This window comes from Moschus berezovskii, chromosome 8, assembly GCF_049115385.1.
Source record: "Moschus berezovskii isolate FMDL1 chromosome 8, NW_MosBer_1.0, whole genome shotgun sequence".
Classification (NCBI taxonomy): Eukaryota; Metazoa; Chordata; class Mammalia; order Artiodactyla; family Moschidae; genus Moschus; species Moschus berezovskii.
The window spans coordinates 69,015,756-69,037,438 of NC_142467.1; the positions used below are offsets into that span (position 1 = coordinate 69,015,756).

At 56.0% G+C, this 21,683-nt stretch overlaps 1 protein-coding gene across 1 annotated transcript; it reads right to left on the reverse strand.

Moving 5' to 3' along the window:
* Positions 1 to 2,388: 2,388 nt before the first annotated feature.
* BSG (basigin (Ok blood group)) lies at positions 2,389 to 9,278 on the reverse strand. Its single transcript, XM_055430478.2, has 7 exons — positions 9,121 to 9,278; positions 4,538 to 4,694; positions 4,188 to 4,270; positions 3,655 to 4,071; positions 3,276 to 3,300; positions 3,091 to 3,157; positions 2,389 to 3,002 (listed from the first exon to the last, which is right to left on the reverse strand). The coding sequence occupies exons 1-6, from the start codon at positions 9,185 to 9,187 to the stop codon at positions 3,094 to 3,096; spliced, it is 813 nt and encodes a 270-aa protein (XP_055286453.1). The 5' UTR covers positions 9,188 to 9,278; the 3' UTR covers positions 2,389 to 3,002; positions 3,091 to 3,093.
* Between the last annotated feature and the right edge of the window lie 12,405 nt (positions 9,279 to 21,683).

The following is a 21,683-nucleotide window of genomic DNA, read 5'->3' on the forward strand; positions in this document are numbered from 1 at the left end:
TGGTCAGGGGTGCCCACATGAGTGACATTGTCAGGCCCTGCCTGGCCAGTGGCCTTAGTTAAGCAGAGTGCCCCTTGCCCAGGTCTGAGTCCTGGCACCTGCACAGTGAGGGCAGGTCCTCTGTTGGCCTGGAATTTCCTTTCCCTACAGAGCCCCAGAACTGCCTGGTGGGGGCATGAGGGCACGGGGGGACTGGGGTCTGATGACCCCCACACCTTGGGCTGTTCCTTCTCAGCTCTGCCCTCTCCTGCTGGGCGAGACCCCTCAGTCCCTCTTTTACTGCCCACTGCTGTGGTACCTTGGGGTGCCTCCAGGGGCGATGGGCCCAGGGACGGGGTGGGCAGCCAGGGCTGTGGCCCAGAGGGAAGGCACACCCAGTCCTGCCCCTGCCTCAACCACTGGACCTCAAGACAGACCCAGGTCCCGAGCCTCCAGGTGTTTGCTGCAGATAGTCTCCCTGGATCTTGGGACACAGCTGTGATGTCCCCCCGGGGGGAACTGAGGCAGCCCCCGTGGCACAGGGGCCGCAGACTGCCACGCTAACCAAACACTTGCTCCAGGAACGGCCAGGAACACTTGGTGAAGGAGACACGCGGAGCCATGTGTCTGTGCCCCACGGCCTGGCCCTGTGAGCAGTGGCCTATCTTGGAGCCAGTTCCCTCCCCACACCACATGGACCACCCACCCTGTCCCCCAAGGTGCTGCCTGGGGAAAGGTGCACACTTTGGATGGAGAAACCAGCAGTGCCTCCTGAACCCCAAGCTGCTGTGCAGGTGCTGGGGGCATAATAGAAAGGGGTTGGACGGAATGGGTGGAGCCCCAGGGGTCTGGGGTTACAGGCCCCAAGCAAGGGAACCTCTACCCGTGCCCCCTCCATACCGATCCTGAGCCCCAGCCTCGGCAGCACCCCCAGAAGGTCCAGCTTTGTCATCACCTCCTCTGTGCTGGCGGAACACCCAGCCCCGGGTGCATCAGTGCTGGCCACGCTGCCCAGTAGGGATATCCAGAAAAGTTGAAGTGGTGGATGCCTGGGGCCCAGGGCCCAGTGTGTCCAGCTCGGGGGCACTTGGGACCAGGCAAGGCAACCCAAAGCCTCTAGACAGGATTCCCTGGCTTCCCGGGAACCAGTACCCTCAGGGGTGTGCACGAGGTGCCCTCTGGTGGTGGCTGGAGCGAATGGTTGGCCAGCAGCAGCCCTTCTGCCCCAGCCCCTGGTTTTTCTGGGACCAGTGGCCTCAGTTCCTGTGAATGAGGGCATCTCCTCCAGGCTGTGGGATGCACGGCACCTGTGGAGGGCCCCTACTCACTCCGCGGGCGCTGAGGAACCAGAGCAGCAGGTGATTTTGTGACACACCTGGTCAGCAGCTTGGTGCAGTGGGACCTGCTGGGCAGAGGCATGTCCATTCTACCTCAGAACCTACCAGGCCTCAAACTGGTGGCCAGTGGGCCTAGTTTATCCACAGTTCTTGAGGTACTGGAATGTCGGGGATTTTTGCCAATGTTGAAAAATGCTTCCCTTGTAACTCAGTTGGTAAACAGTCTGCCTGCAATGCAGGAGACCCAGGTTCAATCCCTGGGTCAGGAAGATCCCCTGGAGGAAATGGCAACCCACTCCAGTATTCTTGCCTGGAGAGTCCCATTGACAGAAGAGCCTGGCAGGCTACAGTCTGTGGGTTTGCAAGAGTTGGACATGACTTAGCGACTAAACTATTACCAGCAGATCTCAGTTTCTCTGGAAATATGGGGAAAGCCAGCCCAACACAGACCACTGTCTCTCCCAAAAAGCAGGGGTCCAAGCCCCTCATCCAGACCTGAAGGTCTGCAGGCCTCCAGAGGGGACCTGGGGGACTACGCAACCCTGGGGCTCAGGTTCCCCAGGCCCAGGGTGTGGCCCCACCCATGCTCCCCCATTTGCCCCAGCTATTGGGGTACAGGATGGGCAAGCAGACAACCCTCTTCTCCCCCTGGAGGGTCTCAGGGCATTGGCCCTGCCCCTCCTTGATTCCCCCACCCCCACCCGCTATGCCTTCTGGACAGATTTCCAGCTCCAGTGAGGCCCACCCAAGACACAGGGAGGGCTCTGCCCGGGAGGGGCGTGCCTGGCAGCTGGTATGAGGGCTGCCCGAACTGAGGGTCCTATGGGAAGGATACCTCGGTTTTGCCCAGGTTCCCTTCGAAGGACATAAACAGGCTTATGAGAAGGGCTGCTGCCTGAAAGAGCCAGCGGGTATCTTCAGCGGAGCTGAAGGGCTCCTCCCGTCTCTTCCCATCTTCACCCCTCACCCGGCCCCCAGCACTCCAGCCATGCTCAGCCTCAGCAGCAAAGCCTTCTCAGCTCCCGAGCTCTCCTGGTGAGCCCCAGGCCCGGCACAGACAGACAACAGAGGACAGAGGAGGAGGGCCAGACTTTATTGTGAGCGGGGTGGTAGGGAGTGAGGCTCAGGCCCAGCACAGCAGCTCTGAGACTGTTGGCCAGACTGCCTTCCTCCTGTGCGTGCAGACGGGGCATTGGCAAAGGGGATGCCCTTAAGGCCGCCACGTGGTCAGACTTGCAGTGACCTGACAGCACTGGCTCCACACGGCAGGACGCTTGGCACGGCACACAGCCTGGGACCTTCCTGTGACCTTCCACAAAGGGCAGGGGCCTGGCTCCAGCCCAACCCAGCCCAGCAGCCTCAGAGATGGACCTGGGGTGGAAGCCTTCACCCCTGCCCTGTGAATAGATCAGGATACCAACAGCCCAGGGGACGAGTGGGGTGGGGGGTGCAGCAGGAGCCTTACACAAACCTCATGAGGCCTGGGGTGCTCACGAGATGTTTAAACAAGAAAAGCCCCTAAGGAGCAGAATTCTACACATAGAAAACCCTACTTCAGTTTTTAAAAAAGGAGAGAAAATGTGTAGTCTGAATGTACAACACGGTCTGCTTTCGCTGGGGGGTTTCCAGAGCGGGAAGAACGTGGGTGGGGCTGTTCTCTGTGCTGCCTGGAGACTCATCCTGGTCCTGCGGGAAGTGGGGACTCAGACCAGCCTGGGAGCAGGGCCCCACCTCTGGCCCCACCCCTGCCGCCATGCTGTCCCCTCCCCTTCACCTCTCAGCTGGAGTTCCTCTGGCGAACATTCTTGTCTTTGTCGTTCAAGGGGTTCCCGCTGCTCTTCCTGGGGACAGAGGAGTCCTCAGGAGGACGGGACTGCCAGGACTCCCTGCTCCTTCCGCCCCTTCGGCGCCCAGCCCCTACCCCTCCCTTGCCCACCCACTCCCCAGCAGGGGACTTACAATGGAGCAGAGCCTATGTCTTCATCTGAGCAGAGCAGAGACAGCCACATGCAAGAGAAGGGGCAGGCGTCAGGGGTTCGCCACACCAGACCCCTCACTGGGTGGCGCTGACCCACAGCACTCTGCCCTCAGCCACCCCCAGGACAGGCACCCTCGCATGGGCTGTCTGGGGTCTTGGTGGGTCTGGTACCCTGGAGCACCCCTGCAGGCAGGTGCCTGGCCCCGGCTACCCCACCAGGCAGCCCAGTGAGGAGGAGAGAAGAGGTGAGGAAGGCCTCATGGGCTGGAAGACTCCCTGCCGGGGAAGGGAGCACGTCCCCTGGAAAGGCCCAAGGTCCCCCACCCAGGAGGGAGTGGAGGGACTGTAGCACCAGCTCACCATCCAGGACCTCGTCTGGCTTCCGCCGCTTCTCGTAGATGAAGATGATGGTGACCAGCACAAGCACCTCGGCCACGATGCCCAGGAAGGGCCAGAGGGCAGCGAAGCGGTTGCGCACGCGCAGTGTGATGGCCGCCTGGCTGGTGCCCTCCAAGCTGGTGCCATTGCACACGTACTTGCCGGGGTCCTCCTTCAGGTCCACGTTGGGGATGTGCAGCTCTGTGCGGCTCTCTGAGGAGACCACGAAGAACTTGCTCTGGGTGCTGTTGGTGATGACCATCTGGTCCCCGGACTCGCTCTCCTTGTGCCACTGCCAGTTGATGACCGGTGGGAAGGAGTCCGATTTGCAGACTAGGACCACAGTCTCCCCCTCTGTGGCGTGCTCCGACTTCTTCATGGCCTTGACGCTGGGGGGTCCTGCAGGGAAGAGGGCAGTCTGGAGCCTGACCCCCAGCCAGAGATGGAGGTGGAGCTGCCCTGCCCCAGCCCCCAAGGTGGGATCTGTGCCTGTCCCCACTCCCCTTGGAGCCTACCCTTCACTTCCAGATTGGTGCGGCCCGCGTGCTCTGGAAGGAAGATGCAGGAGTACTGGCCTGAGCGGTCTTCCGAGTCCACCCTGCAAATGGATGCAGGAAGCAGGGTGAGGTGGGCAGGTTCCCGGGGAGGAGGGACCACACCCAGGAGCCCTGGCCTGGCCACCGTCCAAGCCCATGGCAGCTTCTGGAGCTGCTCCCTGCGAGGCCCAGGGAGCCAGGAGCGGGGCACCCCAAACCACAGGATGCAGGAAGGGTCTTGAAGGTGGTGGAGCCTGGCAGCCCGGGAACGTCCCTGGATCCTGGGCCTCAGCTATCTCCACACCCGCCTGTCTGGTGGCCCCACTCACTCATACTCCGTCTTCAGGTCAGGCAAGGCGTCCTCCTTCAGCACCTTGCCCCCCTTCACCCAGCGGTGGCCCACAATCTCAGTGGCACTGTGATTCAAGGCACAGGTGAGCCGCGTTTTGGAGCCGTCATCGTTTATGGTTGTCCAGATCCTGCTCCCTGGGGAGCCAAGGAGAGATGCGAAAGGCAGCAGAAAAATCCGTCAGGAGAGCCCATGGTGTCAGTCTGCCATGGGCCCCAGCCCCTCCACAGGGGAAGGGAGGCCAAGGCTAGTCCCTAGAGTCCAGAGGCACAAGAGCTCTGGAAGGTCCTCCCCTGGGATCTGGGGCGGGACTCGGGGAATGGTCTTCACTGGCCGGGCCTCAGGTGTGGGGGGAGCAGCAGCACCCACCTCATGCCAGAACAAGGACCAAGACAGTGAATGCTGGGTCTGCCCCCTCTGGGTGGCCTGGTATGTCCCCCCTCCCCCAACCAAGGCAAGGCCACCCTGTGGGACAGGTGTGCTCAGGCCATGGAACCGCAGCAGCCCAGCTGGATGTGCCTGCCTGCCAGGAGGCCACACCTGCCACCAAGCCCTCCATGTAGAGTGTCCTGCCTGGACATTGGGGCGATGCCCAGCAGCCGTTCCACTTAGTTTCCAGCCAGGCAAACCTCTCCATTTGTTATGATCTTTTCTTTAGGAACCAAAATGCAAAGCCACTTAGAACCAGATGGTCAGAAGCAGGTAGATGGTTCTGGAGAGGGGAACTAGGGAAGGTCCCTCTGCAGGGACCAAGGCAGGACACTCCAGACCTCCAGGCATTCAGGGAGGAGCCAGGAGGCAGACCAGAGGAGGACCCCTCTTGGGGATCGGGCTGAGCCTCCAGGTGCTGACCTTCAGCCATGTCCACACCACAGCCCTTTCCCAGCACTGGGAGCAGGCGTCCTGGGGACACTCCCGTCACCCCCTGGGATTCGTGGCTGCATGGGGCTCTCACTGTGCCTAGGGACAGTGGACTTTGTAATAAAGCTGGCTGCCAGGTCATCCATCAGGAAGTGTCTGTTTCTCTGGAACCGTCACATACACACACACCCCCGAGGTGCCCCTTGGAGAAGGCCATACTCCCAGGATGGATGCGCAGAATAAGCCAGCCCAGAAGCCTCTGGCATAAAGCAGAGCCCAGGGCTGCACTGGGACAGCTCAGCCAGCCGGAAAGCAGCCCAGGCCGCCATCCAGATTCCCGCTTCCTCAATGGGGCCACGGTGCCATCTGACAGCACAGACAAAGCATTAGAAGCTGGTGGAGCGGTTGGAGATGGTGAAAACTCCAGCTGATGCCCAATAACCCAACCAGGGGCCGTCCTAAGAGCACAGCCTGCTCAGCCCACCACCCCCAACTCCTGTCAACGCTGACTCCCAGCCACCCAGGAGACTGAGGCTTGAATCCCAGGACAGACTTCACAGCTGGGCTTCCTTCGGCTTTAGGTCCTGGGTGGGCTGGCCGCAGGCTGATCCAGATCCCAGCTCTAGTTCTGGTTCGGGGGACACCAGCTTCCTTCAGGTGGAGGAGGGAGACCCAAGGGAGCCCATGGACAGGACACAGGGATGGCCTGGTGGGGTCTATTCCTGAGCGCGTCCTCACTGCCCCACCTCCAGCCACCTGCTGGCTTTCTTTAAAAGAGGACAGCATGTCTCAGAAGTCAGGCCAGCAGGGCCTGAAGCAAAGGAGGCCCCTCAGCAGCTCTGGGTGCCCCTGCCCCGGGACTCTCCCACAGCAGCACCTGCACATATGTGCACACAGGTTGTGTAGGAGAATGTGCCTGGCCGGCCACAAGGCCCAGGGACAGGCCAACCTTCAAGTCTAACTACCCAGGGGAGCCCACAGGCAACCCAGGCTAGGTGGTGACAGGCAGACAGGGGTGTGAGACTGGATACCACCTCTGTGCCACTTTTAAAGGCTTGCCTCCAGTCACCCGTTTCTCTGTCAAGATTTCCCAAGATTGCAAAACCAGCAGCTCTGTGCAAAGCTGGGAGGTGAGTCAGCGCAGGAAGTGAGGCTGGCAGCACCTATTCTCCCAGACAGGCCCTCGGACTCAAGGGTGCTAGGAAGGAGCTCAGGCAGGTCTTAAACAGGCCCCACCCTGCCTCCTGAGAGAGAAAAGAAGTGCCCCAGGCCACCTCCAGGTGGCAGCAAGGTGAGGCCTCAACTTTCAGAGAAGGGCAGAGGCAGGGCCCCAACCCCACCCAGGGCGTCTACAGAGGCCAGAGCGGGGCCAGAATCAACCAGGAGGGCCTCCCCAGCTGAGGCCCTGCAGGCCAACACCCCAGGCTTGGTCAGAGGGCTGCATGCAGCAAGGGAGTCATCCTACCCCCTCGAGTGATCTGCCCCATCCTGGTCGCCTATCAGCAGGGCTGGGTCCCTCCTGTGCATGTGTGTGTGGGGGTGCAGTGGCTGCAGCCACCCAGGGCCACCACGGAGGACGTGACACCTGCAACACTGATGGACAGGGCCGTGAGGAAGGACGCGTCCCAAGCCCCCTCAGGAAGCGCTGACGGGAAAAGCACACCTGACCCCCAGCCAGCCCAGCACCCAGGAGGCCCGGGCAGCACCCTCAGGACTCACAAGAGCCCCGGCCAAAGGCAGCAGAGCCCAGGAAGGGAGAGCGCCTGACCCCCCCTCCTTTCCTGGCCATGTGACTGCAACCCACGTTCTCAAGTAAAGTCACCTTCATCTAAAAACAGCCACCCCTCCTCCGTGCCCACTCAGCAGCCGGGCCGGGCGCAGGGCCAGGCAGGCCTCGGTGCTCAGCCCAGAGGGAGCTCCTGGGACGAGGCAGATCAGGAGACCACCTCTGGAAGGCCAGCCCGGGCTGCTCACCCCTCCACTGTACTGGCGGGGGGCCAGTCCTTCACTCAAGACCCAGACAAGGACCAGCGAGCAAGCCCCTGCCCGCCCACCAGCTGTGCCAGGACCAGGGAACCCTGCGCAGCTGCACGGCAGGTCCGTCCCAGCAGGAACAATGTCCTGGGGCCTGAGGTGACAGAAGGGCCAAAGAGGCCCCTGAGGCAAGTTTCTGGCTGACCTGGCCAGGAGAGGCAAACACTTCCACGAACACCCTCACCCCAGGCAGAAAAAGGACATGGGACCCAGACTTTTCGGTCTCTGCCAGAGTCCCTGGAATAGGTGGAAAGTGAAAACGGAGGATGAGGCACAGACACTGACCCAGGGGAGTAAACCAGGACTGACCTCCCCCCCAGTACACGTGTATGTGTGTGCACGCGCACGTGAGCAGTCCACAGCGAAGGGTGATGGACCGCCGGAGGAACTGCCCTCAACAGAGGGCCACATAGGGCCTCCTGCCCCACTGGCCCGCGAGGCCTGCACCTGGAGGGCCCAAGTGCCCAGAGGTGGTCAGTAAAGGGCCACTTTGATTATAAGGAAGAGGAAAGAGGTGGACTGAGATCCTGGGTCGTAAAGTGGGTCAGGAGCAACCAGGGGAAGCTTCCCCAACATGCAGGCCTTCCCACACCCTAGGGCAGCTGGCACCCTGCTCAGGGCCCACCTGTTCCCGCCTCCCCTGGGGAAGAGACCCAGACCCTGTTGGTTTGCACTTTGTTCTCCGTGTGCCTGTCAGTAGAAATCGTTAACCCAGAACCAACTGTGAAGCCTCGATCACACAAGAAAAAACAAAAATAAAAATCTGTCTTTCAGGCAAAGAGTCTGTGGGGCTTTCTCCTGGAAAGGCATGCCTTAATGTATTTTCAGGCGAGCATTCTCTAAATACGACCTGCCCACCAAACAGGCTGCCTCTACAGTAAGAAGCTTGGCAAACAGAGCCTCGTTGGCGAGTCTGTAAAAACAGAGTGTCCCCCCACACTTCCTGCTCTGAGTCGGGTGGCTCACGGTGACCTTGGAACACCTCACCGCCTGGCCGGTGCCTCCGCTCCCATCCCGGTAAAAACAGGAGGGTGGACCACCGCTACCTCCTCCTGGGCCCTGAAATCAGACAAAGCTGGAGGAGGTGGAGTGTCGGCCTCTCCACAAAGGTTTAAGTGTTCCGGCGACCCCAGGGGTGAGTGCACGGTCACAGTGAGACACGGGACTTAAAATCCTGGCAAGAATGCGACAATCCCTCCGGCCGAAAAGCCGGCCCGCCTCAGGGGCCGTCACGTGCCGGGGGGCCCCGGCCCTTGGGGACAAAACCCACCCACCTCCCGGATGACAGCCAGTGTCTGGGCGCCCGGGGTTCCCCTGCGCCCCATGCTCCAGCTCTTCGAGCTGGGAAGGCTCCTCATAAGCTGCCTCGCGCAGATCTGCTTCAGCCCGGAGTCTCCCTCCCCACCCCCCCGGGCCTGGGTCTCCCTCCACAAGCCGGGTTCTACTCCCCTGGGGTCTCCCACCCTCCCCCAGGCGGGGTCTCCCTCCCCGGGACGAAGTCTCCCTCCCGGGTCCAAGGTTCCTCTCCCGCCCGGGCCGGGGTCTCCCTCGCCAGGCCGTGGGTCCCCCTCTCGCAGAGGCCAGGGTCTCCCCTTGGGGGGAAGGCGAGCCGCTCCCTGCCAACTCGGACCACCGACAGGCTTCGCGCCCCCACCCCAAGGTCCTGACCTGCCCCGAAGCCACCCTGGGCGCTCAGCAGCACGAGCCCCAGCACCGCGATCTGACCAGCCGCCATGTCCCGCAGTCCCTCCGTTCCCGCGCAACCGCAGCCCGCGGCACTATAAGAACCCGGCAGTGGCCGGGTGCGCGCACGCAGGCGGCGTTGCGGGGCGGGGCGCGTGCACGGTGAGCCGCCCACCACCTGCGCACGCGCACGGACGCATGTACGCACACTTCTGCCCGGGCCGACTTGTTCTACGGACGCCGAGTGGGCGGAGCCGTATGATCACCCGGGTGAGCCACGCCCTGTGTCCAGGGGCGTGGTTACGTTGCTAAAAAACGGGGCGGGGCCTGGGAGGCTGGGCCGGAAGCCTCGCCTCTTTCTGGCTTGATTTACGCTCCAAGTAGTTAAAATGCTTCATTTCTGTGTACTTTCAGTCAGTCAGTCAGTTCAGTCGCTCAGTTGTGTCCAACTCTTTGCCACCCCATGAATCACAGCACGCTAGGCCTCCCTGTCTACCACCAACTCCCGGAGTTCACTCAAACTCATGTCCATCGAGTCGGTGATGCCATCCAGCCATCTCATTCTCTGTCGTCCCCGTCTCCTCCCACCCTCAATCCCTCCCAGCATCAGACTCTTTTCCAGTGAGTCAACTCGTCGCATAAGGTGGCCAAAGTATTGCAGTTTCAGCTTTAGCATCAGTCCTTCCAATGAACACCCAGGATTGATGTCATTTAGAATGGACTGGTTGGATCTCCTTGCAGTCCAAGGGACTCTCAAGAGTCTTCTCCAGCACCACAGTTCAAAAGCATCAATTCTTCGGCGATCAGCTTTCTTCACAGTCTAACTATCACATCCATACATGACCACGGGAAAAACCGCCTTGACTAGACGGACCTTGGTTGGCAAAGTAATGTCTCTGCTTTTTAATATGCTGTCTAGGTTGGTCATAACTTTCCTTCCAAGGAGTAAGCGTCTTTTAATTTCCTGGCTGCAATCAGCATGTGTACTTTACCCCAGTGGGAAAAACGAAAACGCAGCGACGGAGGCGATCGGGATCACTGTGAACAGGTAGGCTGTGTCCCGTGGGGTGAGATTGCCAGATTTAGCAAATACAAATAGCCTGACAGCAGTTACATTTGAATTCCAGGTAAAAGATGAGTAATTTCGTAGTGTAAGTGTTCAATGCAGTGTTTGCATACTGCTTTGCAAGGAAAGTGTCATCATTTGTCCGAATCGAAGGTAACTGGTCGTCCTGTATTTGGCTGGACTGTATACACTGAGGTGCCCTTGTTTTAGGACAAATACTTTGAGAAATGACAAAAACAAAACAAAACAGAGTATATAATATAATATATAGTCTTTGTGACCTTTGGATTAGGTAATGTTTTCTTATGAATGTCACCAAAAGCACGAGCAAAAACAACAAAAAGCAGATAAATTGGAGTTCATCAAAATCAAAAACTTTGAGGGACTTTCCTGGTGGTCCAGTGGTTAAGACTCTGTGCATGGGCTCTAGGGCACACTGGCTTCAGTAGTTGCAGCTCTTGGGCTCTAGAGCGCAGGCTCAGTAGTTGTGGTGCACGGGTTTTGTTGCCCCGAGGCTTGTGGGATCTTCCTGGATAAGGGATCAGGGATCAAACCCGTTTCTCCTGCACTGGCAGGTAAATTCTTTACCACTGAGCCACATGAGGAAAGCCCTTAAAAACTTTTCTGTTTCAAAGAAGAAAGTGAAAAGACAATCCACCTGATGGAAGGAAATACTGGTAAAGCATGTATGTGATAAGGGATTTGTACCTAGAATATATAAAGAACACTTACAACTCAACTTTTTTTAAACTCAACTTTTAAAAGAGTTTAAAAGAAGACAAACAACCCAATTACAATATGGAGGATCTGAAAACACATCTTTCAAAAAAAGACACCTAAATAGACAACATAAGCACATGAGAAGGTGCTCAGGGGCGGGCAAGTGGAAAACACAGTGAGACACCACTTCACACCTACTGTGAGGTCAGAAAATACTGAGATGGGGAAAGTGGAGCCCTGCGCAGGGCTGATGAGGAGGTGGAACCAACCGTGCTTCCATTCCTCAAAAGGTTAAATGAAGTGATAACTTAACCCAGCAATGCCAGTCCTAGGTGTGTGTCCAGGAGAACTGAAAACTCAGGTCCACACAGAAACTTCCATTGCAATGTCCACAGCCCAATAGCAAAAAATGCAACAGCCAGGAGCCCAGATGCTCATCAGTGGGTGAATGAATTAAAAAATGTGGTCCCTTCACATACCAGAACATCACTCAGCCCTGAAAAGGAGAGAAGCCCTGACACTCGCTACCACGTGGACGGACCCTGAGAACACAATGCTCGGTGAGGGAAGCAGACACAGAAGGACACAGGGTGTGATTCCACTGATGGGAAATGTCCAGAACAGACCGATCCACAGACACAGGGAGTGGGTTCCTGTTTGTCAGGGGCTGGGGGAGGAGATGGGAAGTGACTGTTGGTGGGGACAGGGCTTCCTTGTGGAGTGATGGATTGTTCTGGAATTAATTGTGGTAAAGTGTGCTCAACTCTGAATGTATCAAAACCCTTTACACTCGAATGGGTGAATTGTATGGTAAGTGAATCATCTCAATTAAAAAATGGGGTGATGTGATCAGGAGGCCTCTTGGAGGTGATGACTTTGGAGGTGACCCATGAATAAGGAGGGGGCAGCAGCCAGGGAAGGGCTAGCTGTAAGTCTCGGGGCAGCCTTGTTGGGGGGTGATGAGGGGAAGCTGGCTGGGGCTGAAGGAGATGGGGGGTCAGCTGAAAGAGCCTGGGCTGGAAGGGCGTGGTAGAGGAGCCCGGATTTGCTGAAATGGAGGCGGTGAGGGAGGGGAGGTGAGGACCTTTCCTGAGGCCAGCAGGGCCGGGGCCTGGGGCTGGCAGGCTCAGCGAGCCCGCAGGGAGCGGTATGGAGATGGACGTGCTGGATGAGGGAGGCAGGCTGCCAGCTGGCCTGAAAGCACCTCTAGGCCCTGACGGAACTCTGGGCCCCCTGCCCACCTGGAGCGGGGCTGAGGAGATCTCCGGGCTGCCAGGAAGTCTCTGTTTGTGTCAGTCAAACAAAGCAGCGCCTTCCTGCAGACCTGGCTGTCCTGCACTCACCGGACCCCTTCTCTGCCAGTTCAGGATGGTGGTCCCTGTCCCCTTCTGCTTCCAAGAAGAATTTTTTCAGGATTACCCCGGCAAAGGTGGCCAGATTTAACAAATAAAAACAGAGGACTCTGAGTTACACTGGAATTTCAGATCTTCCAAAAATCACTAATTATTCAGTATAAGAATATACCACGCACTGTCTGGTTTATACTTATATTAAAAATGATCTGTTGTCTGTCAGAAGTTCAGATTTCACTGCAGCCCTGTATTCCATGGGCCCTTCGTGTTGCTGGACCTCGGAAGCTGTAAGGGCAGAGAGCAGTAGCCGGAGACCTAACCGCTGGACCACAGGGGCCAGCAGTGAGGGTCTGGGTTCTGAGTCCTTGCCTGCCTGGCCAGGACTCAGAAGGTAAAAAGTAAAGTCCAAAGTTTATTGAAAATAAAAGTCCCTGCGGAAAGATCCAGGGGCAAATTCAGAGAGAGAGTCACTTCTTCGGGAAGTATTTAATTCCTTTATGAGTTAGTGTTAATCTCTCAGTCGTGTCCAACTCTTTGCGACCCCATGGAATGTTTCCACCAGGCTCCTCTATCCGAGGGATTTCCCAGGGAAGAATGCTGGAGTGGGTTGCTATTTCCTCCTCCATGGGATCTTCCTGACCCAGGGATTGAACCTGGGTCCCCTGCACTGCAGGCAGATTCTTTACTGAGTCAGGGAAGGGTGCAGTTTTCCAGGTCTTTGTCTTCTTTTTGGCCAATTGTATTGTTTTGACCCCCTGGCTAATTTGCCTCTGGACCCTCCCCTGGGTGCATAGGCACCCCTCAGTTAAGATGGATCTCATAGCAGAGGCTTATGGGAGGGGGTAGCAGGACTCCAATATTTTGGCCACCCAATGCGAAGAGATGACTCATTGGAAAAGACCCTGAAGCTGGGAAAGATTGAGGGCAAAAGGACAGCAGAGGATGAGATGGTTAGATAGCATCACCGACTCAATGGACATTAACTTGGGCAAACTCCAGAAGATAGTAAAGGACAGGGAAGCCTGCTGTGTTGCATGGGGTTGCAAAGAGTTGGACACGATTTAGCGATGGAACAACAAACTACTTATTATGGGCTGGCATCCCCTACCTTTCTGACCCCATGAATGTTTCGCCCATGTCTAGTGTCTTCTTTGCCCCAAGGATGGGAAGTGTGTGACTTCTTGATCTTTTATTAATAACAGAGCCTAGTCCCAATCTGTTCCTGCCATAAAAATGCCTGATGTCTTGTTATTTACCCTATTCCTGTTGCTGTGTGTTTTGTTTTTAATTTTTATTTATTACTTTTGGCTTCACTGGGTCATCATCACTGCTTGGGCTTTCTCTAGTTGTGTTGCAGTTGCTTTTACTGCTGCTTGTTGCAGTTGCTTTTACTGTGGAGCATGGGCTCTAGAACATGTGGGGTTCAGTAGTTATGGTGCATGGGCTTAGTCCTTCTGAGGCATGTGGGATCTTCCCAGACCAGGGATTGAACCTCTGTCTCCTGCATTGGCAGGCAGATTCTTTACCACTGAGTCACCAGGGAAGCCCTCCATTAGTTGGTTTTTATGGAAAGGAGTCGGTCATGAATATATTGTCCTGGAGTTCGTTTGTCTCCTGCTTCAGGAAATGTAATCAGGGGCCAGTGATGCATGGACTCCTGGAGCTCATCTCCTAACCCCGGGATGTGTGAACAGGAAGCCAGCTGTAAATACCTAGCTTGGGGCCCGTCTGTCTCCTGCCTCACTCTGACCCCATCTGTCAAAGCAGCCGGGCTGGTCACCCACTGTAACTAACTCCCCTGGTCCCCTGGTCACTCTCTGCCCTCGTGGTCGCCCTGTGCTCCTCGCTAGCCGAGCGTACAGGAAGGGCCAGGCGGCCTGGCCTTGGCTCACTGCCACACTCTGGTCGGCACTCAGCTGGTGCCCCTACCTGGCCATGGGAGGGTTAGATCCTCCCTGGATCCCCATCCTTCCCTGGCCTCTGGAGGCCTGAGGGCACCCTGGGAGGGGCCCAGAGACCCACAAACAGAAGGGCAAGGGGAGCAGCCCCCCACCTCTGCAGTGTGCACAGACAGGCCTCCGCTGCCTTCAGCCAGATGGAGAGAAGCTAGCGCCAAACCCCGTCCTGGGGCCTGGCCCTACTGACCCTCAGGCCTTGTAGCCCTCACCTCCCCCGCGGCTTGGCTCCAGCCTCGCTGGCCCCGCTCCCGCCCTGAGCTCTGCCTGGGCAGTGTCTGCTGCCGCCAGGCATGCCTTACCAGGTCACTGCCTGGCTCCTTCCCACGTCGCCCTGGCCGCTCCCAGAGTTCTGGCCCTGGGCCTCACACTTCAGACCCCAGCCTCTGTCTAGTTTGCTTTGTTTGCAGTTTGTTTGCAGTTTGTTTGCTTTCTACTTTTTCCTATGAAACCTTTCAAACCCACAGATAACGGGAGAGAAAGCAGGGCTAGTTATCATTTATCACACCCATCTCTCTGTGGCTAGGATGGGCCAGCTTAAGGATTTATGTGCATTTTTCTGTGAGGGTGGGGTTTGAAATCCAACCCTCCCCCTGCTGTGACTGGTTAGGGTGTGGATTTTATCCTCAGGGCAATCAGGAGCCTTGGGAGGGATCTGAGTGAGGGAGGGACATCTGCTGTTAGACTGATCTGGGGCTCTGGTAAGGGGGCGGGGTATGGGTAGGTTGGGAGTGGAATTTAGGGAGGACTGGATGGTGCAGTGGGTTCAGTGGTTGCTTCCAGACCTGAGAATGGGGCCTTATTTGAAAAATATCTTTGCGGATGTAACTATTAATTAAAGGTCTTCACATAAGGTCATTCTGGGTTAGAGTGGCCCTGAATCCAATGACCAGTGTCCTTGAGGAGACAGAAAAAGAAGGGCTTCCCTGGGGGTCCAGTGGATAACAGTCTGCCTGCCAATGAGGAGACACAGGTTCAATCCCTGGTCTGGGAAGATTCCACATGCCTCAGAGCAACTAAGCCCATGTGCCTAGAGCCTGTGCTCCGCGGCAAGAGAAGCTGCCACAACCAGAGAGTAGCCCCTACTCTACAGAACTAGAGAAAGCCTGTGTCAAGCAACAAAGACCCAGTGAGGCCAAAACTAAAAGTAAATAAATAAATTTTTTTTATAAAAGGAAAGGCCATGTGAAGATGGAGGGACAGGCTGGGGTGATGTACCCACAAGCCCAGGATACCTGGAGCCCCCAGGAGCTGGAAGAGGCAGAAAGGACCCTCCCATGAGCATGGTTTCTGCTGTGTGAGTGGCCTAGTTGGTCATGCTTTGTCTGAGCGGCTCCAGGAGCTGGTTCAGGGGGTCCAGTGGTTGATTCCTTTAGCGCTGGGGTTGACTAAAGTGTCCCGTGAGCTGCCCAGTTTGGGGGAACACCAGGCTGGGCGCCTGGGAGGCTCCCTGCAGGAGTGAGTCCTGGTCCTGGACACACCCCACAAGCCAACCTGGCTCTGGCTTCAAGGTCGGTGTGTGTGGAAGGAGGGGGACACACGAGGGAGAGGTTTACAGGCACCGCCACCCTCTCACCTCTGTCCTCCCTGGAAAAGTGACAGAGGATAACCCCAAATGAACCCAGGGTTGTGACGGGGTGGCCTGGGGCTAGTGATCTTTCCTAGGGGGAAATGTCCCACGGGTGAAGCAGGACAAAGCAGAAATGAAAGCCTCTGAGAGTGAGAGTGGGTCCGGCCTCTCCAGCCAAGATTGCAGGTAGTTCAGACTCTTTCCCTACACAGGCGTGACTTGCCCTGTCCTGACCACCTGGGAGGCTGTGGTCAACCAAAGCCCTCCCTGGGCCGCAGGGGGGCCGAGCTTCAAGGTGTGCTGGTGTTTCCAGGTTTCCTCGGCCTGTTCGCTGATAGGTCATCCTGAAATGAGGAGAGGAGTCTTTGTTTCTCAGGTTTGTTTTGAGACACCCTCAAACGGCAGAGGAGTCTGGGGACAGCAGCCCCACCCCCACCCCACCCCCCAGCTACCTGGATTCCCAGTCAAGACTTTGGCCACGTTTGCCTCCCCCACCCCTGCTTCTGTCTCCCCGTCTGTCTGTCTCTCCATCTTTCTCTGTCTCTTTATCGCTCTGTCTCTCCCTCCTGTCTCCTGTCTCTTTACTCTTTTTCTGTCTTTGCCCCAATCTCTGTGTCTCTCACATTTTCCCTGCAGAACCGTTTCGGAGTAAGGACAGGTACCAGCTTCACCCTAGGAACAAAGCAGGGGGCTGGGGTCCACAGGCCCCTCTGAGGTCAGTGTGGGATCCTCCCTGCAGTCTAGTCCTCCAAAGACTGATCTCAGCCCTCCTTCATGGCAGTTGTTCCCAGGTCCAGGGCCAGCCGGGGCCTGACTGTGTTGAGCTGCCCTGTTGCGATCTGGGCCCAGGTTCTGGGACAGATACAGCTGCTGCTCCAAGGGCCGGCTGTGGGGCTTGTTTCTCTGCAGGGTCCCGCCCCCCACCGCAGCTGTCCAGCTGAGAAAACAGCCCCTGGTCCAGCCCTCTGCCCACCTGGCGGTGGTGCCCCCAGCCCCCCAGCGCCTCCTGCTGCAGGTGCCTCACCCCCTCTCCCGATCCTTGAAAGCCCTGGGCTCCCAACGCCGGGGTGGGGTGGGGCCCAGCTGGGCAGGAAGGAACCTCTGTGGAGACAGATAAGCTTCCTCCCAACAGGGTGCTGGGCTTCCAAACACTACCCGCCTCCACTGATCTCCGTCCTGCTGGTGTCACTCCAGGTCCCTGCCCAGGATGGCGGAGATCTCTAAAACCACAGCTCCCTGTGGCCCTGGTGGGGGTGCGGTGCTGAGATTCCTCTGTCAACTACAAAATTTAGTCACTGCCTGAAAATAGAGTTGTGTTATTTTATTTGGTGGGAATGTTACGACTTCAAGCTGGGGAGGCAGCGTCTCAGGTAGCATGGAGGAGGCCAGGGAAGGAGTCGGGATTATAGGCGTTTGCCACAATGGGGGCAGGCAGTCAGAACTTCAAAGGATTACTGCTAATTAAGGAAAATCAGATACCTCAAGGAATTTAATGCTCTTCTCCATATGAGAAGATGCAAGAGTCTGGGATTATTGACGTCATTCCTTTCATGCATCTCAGCTACCTGGGGGCAGCATCCTTTTCTTTTGATTTCTCACATGCCCCCTGCTGCAGCTCCTCAGCAGCCACCAAAGGGGCTGGTGGCATCTCCTGGATCTGAGTCGCAGGCCTTGTTTCCCTTTTGGGAACCTCATTCACATTTGGAGATCTGAAATCGCTGAGGGATATTACATCCTTGGTTGTTGATGCTGCAGGCGAACTGCAGGATAATGGTGGCCAGATGGAGCAGCCACAGACCCACTGTAGCCAAGGGTATAGGGATAGCCCACGTGTCTATCGATGGATAAATGGGACAAATACCATGTGGTCCCTCCACACCCTGGAGCATCCGTCAGCCCTGAAAAAGAGAGAAGCCCTGACACTTGCTACCACGTGGACAGACCCTGAGAGCACGATGCTCAGTGAGAGAAGCAGACACAGAAGGACACGCAGAGTGTGATTACACTGATGGGAAACGTCCAGAACAGGCAGGGACTGTGCACAGGGCCATTCGTGTCGGCCCAGGAGGTGGGAATGTCACTGTTCTCTGCAGGGGCTTCAGCTTTTCTGTAGGCTAGAGAATGCACACAGGAAAGGCTGGTACGTCCCATGGGCTCAGGCTCTTGGCCCTCTCCCTCTGCAGGTGGTCAAGCCTGGCATTCATTTTGCAAAGTCCCAAAGCTTTGAAGACAATCGACGTCTATCCATCCATATTGGGGCCCTCTACCCTGTACTGCTGATATGGGGGGCCACCCTCTGTGGGATGTCCTGGGTAGTGCAGGCTGTGGAGCCACACCACCTGCTCAATGCCAGATTTCCAAGTCCTGGGGGTCACAGACGTCTCTGGGGCAGAATCACCCCCAGTGAGACCCCCTGGTCTATGGGAAAGAATAGATGTGAGGGGGGTGCGAGATGGAACCCCCATGGAATGGCATGGATGGCCCACGTCTCCCTCAGCCCCACACTAGGCCAGGTGGGAACACTGCCACACTCAGTGTTGAGGGGAGGACTGGACACAGCCCAGAAACCTCCGGGGGTACAGCAGACAGGACCCACCTCAGGGGTAGGAACCCAGGGGTAGGAACCCAGAGGTAGGAACCGTGCTGAGGTGGGGGTTTGGGGGATCCTGTTGTGTCGACCTGGGTGCCGAGTACAGTGGTGTTTTGTTTGCCTGGGGTATTTGTCAAGCACCCAGTGATCCTCCAATGCCCAGAGGACACCATCATGCAGTTTTAATTCAGTTCCGACCCTCTCTGCCTGGAATCAGTGCAGAATCCACAGCTTAAGGGCTCAGCCCACAGCCGTGTCCCCTCCTCATACCAATCCTGAGTCCTCTGTGACCCCGAGCTTCTTACCAGCCAACTAGCTGTGTGTCATGATTCCTGCCACTCCTCTCCCTGGATCTGACCAGTTTGTTAGAGCAAACAGATGGGATCTAATTAAACTGAAAAGCTTTTGCACAGCAAAGGGAACTGTGAAGAAAGCAAAAAGAGAGCCCACAGGATGGGAGAAAATATTTGCAGATAAAGTGACCCACAGAGATTAATCTTCAAAATATACAAACAACTCATGCAGCTCAGTATATATATATATATATAAAAACCTAATCAAAAAAACAAGAAGACCTAAACAGACATTTCTCCAAAGAAGACAGACAGATGGCCAATAGGTATATGAAAAGATGCTCAACGTTACTAATTATCAGAGAAATGTAAATCAAAACTACAGTGAAATATCACCTCACACCAGTCAGAATGACCATTGTTAAAATGTCTACGAATTACAAATGCTGGATAGGGTGTGGAGAAAAGGGAACCCTTTGTCCCAGAGTTTTAGGTACAAAGGGCTTCTAGCCTGGTCCCTCCTGTCCTGGATGTGAACTCAGGTGGTTGAAAGAGGCTCATTAGGAGGGTTTTAGGAGCCCTGTGCCAGGACAGGATTTAGCAGTTGTGGTTTGTGGAAAATCACCAGCTATTGTGACCTGGGTGCATTCTGTACATAGGTGACACCTCCATAAACAGTTAAAGGTTAACAAAGCACTTGCCCCTGCAGACCCATCAATCTTGGGTTGGGTTATCCAGTCCTGAGAGAAACATCAGAGAAAAAAATAGCTCCATAGAGGGATAGTCTCCAAAACCCCTGACCTGTGCCCCCACCCCCAACTGCCCAGGCCATTGAAAGAGGCACAGCCCAGGAGGATCCCAGAGAGGCTTTAATATCACAGGGGACCCTGAAAAGTCCTGGGGCCGAGAGGATGTCAGGGAACCCATGGAGAGGTGAATAAACTATGGGCTTTGGTTGATAATAACATATCAAGATTAGTTCATTAATTGTGACAGCTTCCCCAGTGACTCAGATGGTAAAGAATCTGCCTACCAATGCAGGAGACATGAGTTTGATCTGATCCTTGTGTTGCAGGAAGGGGGACCCCTTCCAGGGCCCGAGACTGGGCTCTTGTCTAACACTTGGAAATGAGTTGTCCGAGGAGACACATGTGCTGACAAATCAAGAGATTTTATTGGGAAAGCGCACCCGGATGGAGAGCAGTAGGGTAAAGGAACCCAGGAGAACAGCTCTGCCATGTGACTTGCAGTCTCGGGTTTCATGGTGATGGGATTAGCTTCCGGGTTGTCTTTAGCCAATCATTCTGACTCAGAGCTCTTCCTGGTGGTGTACGCCTTATTCAGCCAAGATGGATGCCAGAGAGAAGGATTCTGGGAGGTGGTCGGTCATGTGGTATTTCCTTTTGACCTGTCCCGAATTCTTCCAGTTGGTGGAGGCTTATTAGTTCTGTGTTCCTTACCAGGACCTCCTATCCTAAAACAACTCGGATGCAAATGGTTACTATGGTGCCTGGCCAGGCTGGGCGGTTTCAATCAGTGTGCTTCCCCTAACACCTGGATCGGGAAGATCCCCTGGAAAAGAAAATGGTAACCCACTCCAGTATTCTTGCCTGGGGAATTCCATGGATGAAGGAACCTGGTGGGCTACAGTCCATGGGGTCGCAAAGAGTCAGACACAACAGAGCACCAGGCACATCATAGTAAGAATCTCTTCAACTGAAGGGAAAGGAACACTTGGAGGCTTGGTCCTCTCTTCATTGTTTTCTGTAAATATAAAACTGTTCTAAGGACTTCTCTGGTTGTCTAGTGGCTAGACTCTGCGCTCCCAATGCAGGGGACACAGGTTTGATCCCTGATGGGAGAACTGAAATCCTGCATGCTGCATGGTGTGCCCCCGCCCCCCAAAAGAAGACAGATAAAAGAACCTTTAGCAATTTAAAAAAGAAAAAAGAGTTGAGTAGACTCCTTCCTCCTTCTTCTTTCTGTCCTTCCTTTTCTCTGGCTCTGAAATAAAGATATAAGCATTTGCTAAACCATCTTTCCACCTTGCAGGAGGCCTGGAACTCGCAGTGCTCAGAATACAGGAAATTCTGCTGCACCAGAAGAGAAAAGCCATTGCCTTCTGATGGGCAAACTCACCTTCTGGGTGCCTGACCAGCGACATTTCCTGCTCAGAATACCCCTGGATGAGCACTGAAGGCACCTCCAGAGACGGTTGCTTCCTGGGAAAAATGTTTCGATGGAGGAGGAGAGATGATTTTCTCTCCTGAGCAGCCTTCTTTCCCCTTTAACTTCCTGTCCATGTGCAGTAATAGCTACACAAAAACTTGATGCGAGACAAGCCTGCAAGAAGTGAGGTATCTTCTGGGGTCGGTGGTGTGGATTCCACAGGGCTTGGGTTGCTCATGTGCATGTCTTGCTGTCAGAGCAGCAAACCCTTGATTGAGATTTGTGCATTTCCCTGTGTGGGAGGGAGGGAGGGAGAGATGGGCCCGAGTAAGTCCTGCGACCCAGCCTTGGCCCCCCAGGGCAGTGTCTGGGGGCCCCTCGGGGAGGCTGCCACCTACATGAGATGCACCAGCAACAAAGCAAAATGGACAGATGGACAGATGGACAGTGGAGGAAGAAGCAAGCACTTCAGCTGCTCCTGGGAGAAACCGCGTGGCGGGAGTTGGGTAGGGGTAGGGGTAGGGGGCCAGGAGGGCAGGCACCTAGGTGTTTGGTGTGCAGTTATTTCAGCGTGGCTGTTTGTTTGAGCGTTTTCATAATACAAGCAGAAGATTCTGCCAGAAAATAGCAGTTTTCTCACACTGTTCCACACAGAGTCCATCACCAGACAGTCCAGCAACTTCTCTCTGCCTCATCAGAGCACACTCACGAGAAGTAAAAACACATCCACACATGCCTTTGCACCCGTGGCCACAGCAGCCATGGTGGAAACAAGCTAGGTGTCTGTGGAGAGGTGAGCAGACATACACACACATGTTCCTTCACACATGGGG